Genomic DNA, 9,366 nt, shown 5'->3' on the forward strand with positions numbered 1-9,366 from the left:
CAATGAGGTAAAAATTTCAATGATACCATTAGAGCAACATGGATGCTGGGAAATCGAAAGAGAAATGTAGATTCAAAACATAGAGATTATTTTAAAAATTCTTCTAATGACTTAAAATTTAAAATAAGACAAAAATTTCTGTGCTTGCAACAGCTTACAAAGTAAGTACTGTGAAGGTGTTTGTATTGAATTCTAGTCATGTTATCAGTTGGAAACGAAAGAGAAGAAACAGGTCTTCTCTGATAAAATGTAGTTGTTAAAGTAGAACCTACATTGTGTGTGTATATCCAAAGACATTTTCATGAATTCTGTTTATCTAATTTAAAGATCATACTAACCAGGATAGGCTTTGCCATATGGCCACTGGAGAAATAGAGCTTATTATGCAGCATGTATATTAGAAGAGTAGATTTGTGTGTGTATGTGACATTGTTAGAATTTTGACTTCCCTAAATCTTCAAGTTGTGTCTCTTTGTTTATCCAGCAATACGTATCTAAAAATGTCATCTCTAGCGAGCATATTGTTGAGAGAGAGGCGGAGACGTCTTTTTCCACCAGTCACTACACTTCGACAGCTCATCATTCCACTACTGTCACTCAGACTCCCAGTCACAGGTATGAGAATAAAAAGCTGCGTGACATTTCTCCAAGAACTAATATTTACACGTTCCCTTTTGTTCTCCCTGCCTACGAAAGGAACAGGAGGTACTTATAAGGCAGTGCGGTCCTGTAGTGCATATGATTTGGAACAAAAACAGGCTTTGGACATCCAATTGACTCTGCCACTAATTGCTATTTGAATTTGACCCTCAACTTTTCTGTCACCAAAACAAGGGGAAGTAATACCCACCTTACAGTATTGTTATTCCCCATTTTAGAGATTGTCTTTTTTCATGCCTGACCATTTGCAGAATTGCTGTTATTGTTACTCAGTCACTAAGTCCTGTCCAACTCTTTGTGACCCCATGGACTATAGCCCGCCAGGCTCCTCTGTCCTCCACTGTCTCCCAGAGTTTGCTCAAATTCATGTCCATTGAGTCAGTGCTGCTATCTTACCGTCTCATCCTCTGGCGCCTGCTTCTCCTTTCACCTTCAGTCTTCCATAGCATCAGGGTCTTTTCCAATGAATTGCTATACTGAAAAGAGTTTGTCTAAGATACTATATAATACTTAGAAGCTGACTTCTTCCAGTGGTTGGATTGCCCTGGAATAGCACATGAAAACTGGTTACCTAGCTGAACCTCAAACTCTCAAACGCTCTGGTGATATCTGAGCGCGTACTGCCAAGGGCAGCACTAGACTTCCAAATGGAGCATATAAGACCAGGGTATCCTTAATCTAAGACGCTCAAGAACAGAGAGACTCTAAAAATATTTAGTACAAAATGGCATTTGTTTAATGTGTGTTGAATGGGTGAACATGTAAATAAAGTGTATCCTTGCAAAGCTAACCTAAATCACGATCCTATGCATCACAAGCATCTTAATAGACAGTCCCGTTCTGAGACAAGTAATGCCAGCGTGAAACATCAGTCATTTGCAAGATTTGTCACTTCCCTCCCTTTCATGTCCATGTGTGCATAGAATTAAAAATCTCCCTCTCTGTCTCTGCCTCTCACACTTCCCCTGTAGCTGGAGCAATGGACACACTGAAAGCATCATTTCGGAAAGCCACTCTGTCATCGTGATGTCATCCGTAGAAAACAGTAGGCACAGCAGCCCCACTGGGGGCCCGAGAGGACGTCTCAATGGCTTGGGAGGCCCTCGTGAATGTAACAGCTTCCTCAGGCATGCCAGAGAAACCCCTGACTCCTACCGAGACTCTCCTCATAGTGAAAGGTAAAACCGAAGGGCAAAGCTACTGCAGAGAAGAAAGCACCCCAGTAAGAGAATCCCCGTGAGCACCTGCTCTCCCACCTAAGGAAGCTGCTCTCATGAGAATAAGGGGCGCCAGTTGCCTGGTCTAGGAGTGATCCTAGTTGATGAAGGCATTTTTTGGTTTGACTGAACTCATTTTTTCCGAGCTTCTCGCATCATCCCAGTGGCTGACAGGCAACAAACTCTTAAAAGAGCTGGAATGATTTGATGTGGAAGGTGCAGCAGTTTTGGAGTTCCCAGCTTTGACCTTAGGCTCAGACCCTCTGGGGGAGTCTCAGTTTCCTCAACTGGAACTTGAGAACACTGGCCTCAGTGATCGATCAGGACCCTTCTAGAATCCTAAGTGGCCAGTTACCCAAAGTCTGGTCAATCTGGCCTCCTGTTCTCATGAGCTAACCCTTTCTTACCTTCCAGCCTCAGTTAAATCAGATCAAGGGCTGTGACCTTGCCAACTGTCCTGGGGATGGCTTGCGTTCCAGCAGACAGTATCCCTTTGTGAAATTTCAGCAAGGAATGCATCCATCAATCTCCTGTCCACTGCGGCTCGCAGTCTTCACAGGAGGTTTTCAAAGCAGATATTGCCTTTGATGTGGCTTTTATTCCAGAATGTGTTGGCTTTCTTCTGGGGCTATTGGGTTGGGTGGGGGAAGTCAAGACAAACGTAAAATAAAGATCAGAAGAAAGTAACCTGAAAGAGATGCTTAATAGCATTACTGAATTCATAGATTCTCCCGATCCATTCTCACCTAAAGTGGGGGAGAAAATTATACCCACCCAGCATTCCTAGTCCATCAAGAAGCTGTTACTCATTTGTTTTCAAATCCAGCAGGGTGTTGTCTGTTTGTTGGTTTACTTTATTGTTTTCTCAGTCCAATCTCTGGCCACTTGCTAAAAGGTTTACATAATGTCGAAGTCATACTTGGTTTTCATGGGTGGAGATGATTTGGGTACACTCCTTCGCTCATACAGCAAAGGATGACCAGTTTGGAGCTGGCAGGTCACTTAGAGCCTACTTATTACTTTTTCAAGGGCCTTTACTCCAAAATGGCTTTTCAGAATTTTATGGAATTAGTGGTTGCTCTGACTCATCTATGAAAAAGTAAGCTTGGTCCAAAGCTGGTTTAAAACATCAGCCTTAAATTCATGTAAGTGTATATGTATTAAGCCTGTTTCGATTCAATCCTTTTAGAAACTTGAGAGAGAAGATAGGGATAAATTATTTCTCCATCACCACAGGTGATGTTTATCTTTAAAGGTTGACATTTTCCTGCTGGGATAGGCTTCCTTTTATACCCCAGGTATTATTTAGGCCATCAGAATGTACCTAGCATCCTGGAGAAAAACAATGAAGCCGTGCTATGGTCTGGTTGAATCTGGATTAGCATTTCTCAGAGAGCTTAATTTAAGTATCCCCAAAATAATAAGTCTGGAGACTCGAGCCCCAGATATTTCCATCTGGAGACACTTTCCCATTTTAGACACAGTCAGATCTCACATCTGTATGACTCAGAATCATGGATGGCAAGCAGGAGGGTTAATAGGTTTCTTGTTCCTGTTAGCTGGAGATGAGAAGACGGTGTCCTGTGTCATCACAGGTCATGTCAAATTAGACTCTGCAAATGCCAACGTGAAGGAAAGAGTCCTTTAGTGCTACGCATTGGTGACATTTTTATCTAAGCTGAGAAATGTGACTCTGAATAAGCCACATCTTTCTCAGTGCCACGTAAGGTCTTCTTGTTTTGGGGGGAGAAAGCATGGTATGGTAAAAACAGTGCACTCGATGTCTTGACAACGAGATTTCCTGAGCGTTATCAAACATAGCACAACATAAGGTGACATGGTACAGCCCACCTTTGAGCAGTCAGTAAAGATAAGCCAGAGCTGGATACAGCAGTGGGTTTTGGAAGAGAGGTAGACCAGGGATTGGACATAACGATGAAGCCAAGCGTCAGCTATCTTTGAATGTCATGGTCAGTGGGATATAGAGTTACAAATGGAATGTTAAGAAGTCGCATTTCATGGAAAAGTTAAAAGCGCACAAATGTGTTACGCTGTTTTCAGGAATAAATCTAAGTTACTATGCTCTTTTTTTTTCATAAGACATAACCTTATAGCTGAGCTAAGGAGAAACAAGGCCCACAGATCCAAATGCATGCAGATCCAGCTTTCCGCAACTCATCTTAGAGCTTCTTCCATTCCCCATTTGGGCTTCATTCTCTAAGACCCCTTGGCCTTTAGGAAGGTATAGTATTTAAGTAATACTTCTTCCCCTTCCAAATCCCCGAGCCTTGGTCCTTACAAACTGAGAGGTTTCCAGGACCCTGTGCCCTCTTGTCTTAACTCACATGCTTTTATTGAAAATCATGATTAAAAAAATAAAATCACGATGAGATGGAAACAAATCTCAAACGCTTTGCTAAGCCAGGCAATTTAGCTGATCTTTGCATGCACTCCTGTGAGGAGACTCTTGACCACCTAATTGGAGATTCCAAATGTCCTAGTGTAAAACCTGAGATGTCTACAATGAAGAGAATTACTCTGTTGTCTGATGATGATATCTGATGATAAGAGAATGACCTCTGCCCCTTGACCCCCCCACCCCTCACTCTCTGCCTCTCTCATTGCACCGCACTTACGCTGGGGTCTTCTGTGCTCACACAGGTATGTATCAGCAATGACCACCCCGGCTCGTATGTCACCTGTAGATTTCCACACGCCAAGCTCCCCCAAGTCACCCCCTTCGGAAATGTCCCCGCCCGTGTCCAGCACGACGGTCTCCATGCCCTCCATGGCGGTCAGTCCCTTCGTGGAAGAGGAGAGACCCCTGCTCCTTGTGACGCCACCACGGCTGCGGGAGAAGTATGACCACCACGCCCAGCAATTCAACTCGTTCCACTGCAACCCCGCGCATGAGAGCAACAGCCTGCCCCCCAGCCCCTTGAGGATAGTGGAGGATGAGGAATATGAAACGACCCAGGAGTACGAACCAGCTCAAGAGCCGGTTAAGAAACTCACCAACAGCAGCCGGCGGGCCAAAAGAACCAAGCCCAATGGTCACATTGCCCACAGGTTGGAAATGGACAACAACACAGGCGCTGACAGCAGTAACTCAGAGAGCGAAACAGAGGATGAAAGAGTAGGAGAAGATACGCCTTTCCTGGCCATACAGAACCCCCTGGCAGCCAGTCTCGAGGCGGCCCCTGCCTTCCGCCTGGTCGACAGCAGGACTAACCCAACAGGCCGCTTCTCTCCGCAGGAAGAATTGCAGGCCAGGCTCTCCGGTGTAATCGCTAACCAAGACCCTATCGCTGTCTAAAACCGAAATACACCCATAGATTCACCTGTAAAACTTTATTTTATATAATAAAGTATTCCACCTTAAATTAAACAATTTATTTTATTTTAGCAGTTCTGCAAATAGAAAACAGGAAAAAAAAACTTTTATAAATTAAATATATGTATGTACAAATGTGTTATGTGCCATATGTAGCAATTTTTTTACAGTATTTCCAAACGAGAAAGATATCAATGGTGCCTTTATGTTATGTTATGTCCAGAGCAAGTTTTGTACCATTCCGTGACTGCTTTTTCACAGTATTTCAGCAACCCTCCACCCCATAATATTCTGTTTTTTGCTGGCTTCTCGTGCATTGCATTATGATGTTGACTGGATGTATGATTTACAAGATTTGCACCTGTCGCTCTGTTTGCTTCGAGTAGTACTCAATCAGGATGTCTTGTAATGGCGCATCCATCCAATACTCCCCCTCTGTATGAGATTTTTCTTTTGCTTTCCGTATGTGAAATGAGTTGTGTCTACTCTGCCAGCCAAAGGTTTGCTTCACTGGGCTCTGAGATAATAGTAGATCCAGCAGCATGCTACTATTAATTACAGCAGGAAACTGCATTAAGTCATGTTACATATTAGGAAGAAAGTAATATTGTGATTTTTTCAAAAACTATATTATTCATCAGAAGACAGCTTGCTCTGACTTAAAAGGAGCTACCATTTACTTTATGCGGATTGATTTTTCTCAACAAAAGAAAAAAAACAAGTTTTGGGGCTAGCACGCCAAGTGGATGCTGGCTAGCGATCAGGGTGAGGTCCAGCCCTAAGCTGAGGACTCGCTTTCACTTTCTCTTTCTGGGGGAATGATACAGCGGCTCATCTAATTGAAGAGCAAACCATGGCTGGAAAAGGTGCAATCATTCTTGACTTGTGTTTTTTCACTGATTTGGGAGCTAGTGATTGGTTGTGTCTTCTCGGCTCAAGGACAGACGTGTTATGGCACAAAACCCCCCAGCTTCAACAGCACACTCAGCAATTTGTCTGGAATACTTCTGGAATGAAGTGTGCCTGTTGTATACGGCGGTGACATCATTATACAGGACTAGTTCTGCCGTAGATTGTCTAGAGGAGGAAACATGTGGAAGACACAGGGGAAGAGTGGCCATGTGACCCAGTGTGTCATTTTTTAAGTTTTTTTTTTTTTTGCCCATTCCTTTGTCCGCATTATTCTTTTCTTGTTTTTCAATCTCACCTTGATTAGATCGTACTATGCATGAACATTTTTGTCAGGAATGGCCCGTGTGCATGTCATTTGTGATTAGGAAGAACCTCCCATGAACAAGGATGCATCAAGAAACAGCAGTAGTCTCTGAAAGATTGCACCTTTCCTTGCAGAAATGACCCCCACGTGTGCTAACCTCTCCGTTGGCAGCTGTATCATCCATTTTCCCCCTTTCTTACTTTTTGCTTTACTGTCAACAAAAATAGGATTAAGATGGGTCCGCCTTTGGCACGTCCTCTCGTGGTAAGCAATCCAAGGAAGGTCCATAGGTAAAATACTTGAAATAACTGCTAATCCAGGAAAAGAAGAGAATTTTATAAAATATTGTAGTCCCATGTCTGTCAAGTTGGGCTGGAGGTTTACTTAGGTTCCAAGCGGCCTCCTAGGAGCCATGGGACAAAGTGGGGAGATAGGTTAGCAGGGGGTTCAAAATACCAGCCGTGAATTTAAGGAGAGGGACTCTGTTGATTGCAAGTAAATGGAGTCTATTTCTTCACCACATCTCTATGTTAAAATCCAAAGGAAGAAGGGACATGCAAAGAGATCTTAGAAGAAAAGTGCAGGCTGAGCATGAGTCATGTCATCGAGCTCCTAAGTGTTTCTACAGTTCACAGACAGCGTCTATGGGCCCTTGGCATTTCGTATCCCAAGCGTCCTTCATGCTTCCATGCCACTTTCTCTGTGCTCAGAAGTGTCCTCGTGTGCTTGTTCACCTTTCCAAAGGAGCCCTTGACAACTCCCCAAGTTGCACTGATTTCCCAATTCTGTAAAATCAGTAAGCTCACAGCAGGGGAAAGAAAAGTCAACCCCAAGAAGTTCTCCAAATTATTCTCAATTGCCTTTGAAGACCTGGACTCCTTCTTAGGCTATTTCAATTAAAAAAAAAAAAAATCCTACCATAATTAAAACTCTAGAATTTTAGTTTCAAATTCTTCAGGCATGGGAGTGTTGTTCTGAAGAATTTCAGGAATAAATAAAATCTTTGATCGAGAGCAAGAAACAACATGTTCCTCAGTATGAAAAATCTCTGTCAATTTTCAGGTTGCAAAAACAGATGACAATTGAGGACAAGAGGAAGTTTTCTTTCCAACTTGGTTCTGGTCACTCATCAAGGTGACATATATCAGTTAGGACAGGCTTTCTGTCCATAGAATGATAGATTTCCTTCATAGGAAAGGCCAGCAGGCTACTCGGGGCTCCCTGCTGTGGCCACCAGATTTGTGTCCACAGGGGCATCTCTGGGATGTTCAAATGCCACCATCCCTGTTTATAAACTCAGGAGTGCAGTGGCAATGCAAAGAAAGCATGTGAACCAACATTCCCAGCCTAAGGGAAGCCTCTCTGGGTCTTCAGATGGTGGAAATTGCTGAGACGTTTGACAGTGACTTTGTTTCCTGGGTCTGAGATCATGTCCCATTGAGGAAGATGCAGGGGAGAGTAGAATATGAAAAATGCCTTTTTATTACTCTGGGTTCCTTTCACATCCTGCTCTCCCTCCTTGCCTGGTAGGACTTTTATTTCTGAGAGTGTCTGGACAGTCTCCTGCTTTCTACAAAATGGCACTCTGCCTGGGAATTTGTGAATGTGTCCCAAAGACCAATATGCCATATCTTCCTTAAGTGTGACTGTCATGATAGAGTTTATCCAGGGTCATTTGCTCTGTAACTTTTTTTTTTTTTTTAGCCTGGGTTGAAAGGTATATGGCTCACATTGGTAAAAATATAAAATACCTAGTTTTTTTAGTCCTGGCTGCATCCCACCAGCCACAAAGATGTCTATCCACAAAGGCCCATGAAACATTGCAGAGAAATGCAGACAAAAGGAAATGGCCACATATCACAAGTTCTATTATATATTCTTTTGTAAATACACATTGTACATGACTTGGATGTGTTCCTAAATCATTTACTGTCTTTATGAGTTCATGTCAGTTTCTTTTTTTTTTTAACTCTTAACTTACTGTGTAACATTGTAAATAACATAATGTCCTTTATTATTTATATTTAAACATCTAACATAGAGTTGTTTTCATATAAGTTTAAGATAAATGTCAAAAATATATGTTTTTTGGTTTTTCTTTGCTTTAAAGTTATGTATCTTTTCCTTTTGCTTTTTTTTTTAAGAATAATTTATTGTCCAGGAGAAAGAATGTATATGTAACTGAATCTATTTGAAGAATGCACATTTGAAGGCCGTGAGGTACTGATAAACTAAAGAATTTATTATCCAAAATACTAAGCAATAAGTAATTGTGATTTATTTAAGGTTTTGTCCATTTTCCATGAAAGACATACTGCAATAAAGATGCTACTCTGCGGAGATCTGGGAGTGTGGGTCAGCAGACGAAGGGTCCAGTCTGTTAGACCAGCACCTTGCCTTTTACTGTGATGGCTGTGCTAATTCAGGACCCTGTTGGATGGATCCCGTGTTCATCTTGTCTTCCATTGCTTTTGCCACCCTGCCTGTCCTCACATCATCTCCTGCCTGTCGGTTCTGCTTACCACTGTGTTCCTTGTTGAAGGAACCACAACCAAGCAATATGACTTTTTTACATAAGAGCATAGACAGGACATCATAGGGCCTGATTGCCTGGATCCCGATTGTCACCATGTTCTGTAGAGACAGCATGTAATTTCTTCCAACTCATGGAAATGTCAGTATGGAAACCCATTCAGTCGTGAGACGGAGACATGTTACCGTGGTCCAGAGGATCCGGTGGCCACCACGGCTCAAAGGCAGCCAGTCAGAACGGGGCCCTGCTAAGCTCTCCTAGAGCTTAAGTAAGTGTGCTTTCTCCATCTGGTCTATGATTGAGCGATTCGCAGTTCTAAGAGGAAATAAGGCCAAATTGGGTTCTTTCCTCCTCATTCTATCAGTAAATCAAGCTCAGTGTCCATCTTACTGATCAGGGAAGGACC

At 42.7% G+C, this 9,366-nt stretch overlaps 1 protein-coding gene across 13 annotated transcripts in view; it reads left to right on the forward strand.

Moving 5' to 3' along the window:
- The window catches only part of NRG1 (neuregulin 1), a 233,866-nt gene extending 225,099 nt beyond the window's left edge, over positions 1-8,767 (forward strand). For 8 of the 13 annotated variants that reach the window (XM_061404427.1, XM_061404426.1, XM_061404429.1 and 5 more), the window contains 3 exons: positions 485-615; positions 1,632-1,838; positions 4,539-8,767. In XM_061404427.1, the coding sequence (XP_061260411.1) occupies positions 485-615; positions 1,632-1,838; positions 4,539-5,193 (993 nt within the window). In that variant the 3' untranslated portion in view covers positions 5,194-8,767. Of the gene's footprint in view, positions 1-484; positions 616-1,631; positions 1,839-3,977; positions 4,120-4,538 lie in introns of all 13 variants that reach the window. The other 5 variants (XM_061404436.1, XM_061404435.1, XM_061404437.1 and 2 more) reach the window with 1 other exon arrangement.
- Positions 8,768-9,366: the final 599 nt, after the last annotated feature.

This window comes from Bos javanicus, chromosome 27 (assembly GCF_032452875.1).
Source record: "Bos javanicus breed banteng chromosome 27, ARS-OSU_banteng_1.0, whole genome shotgun sequence".
Classification (NCBI taxonomy): Eukaryota; Metazoa; Chordata; class Mammalia; order Artiodactyla; family Bovidae; genus Bos; species Bos javanicus.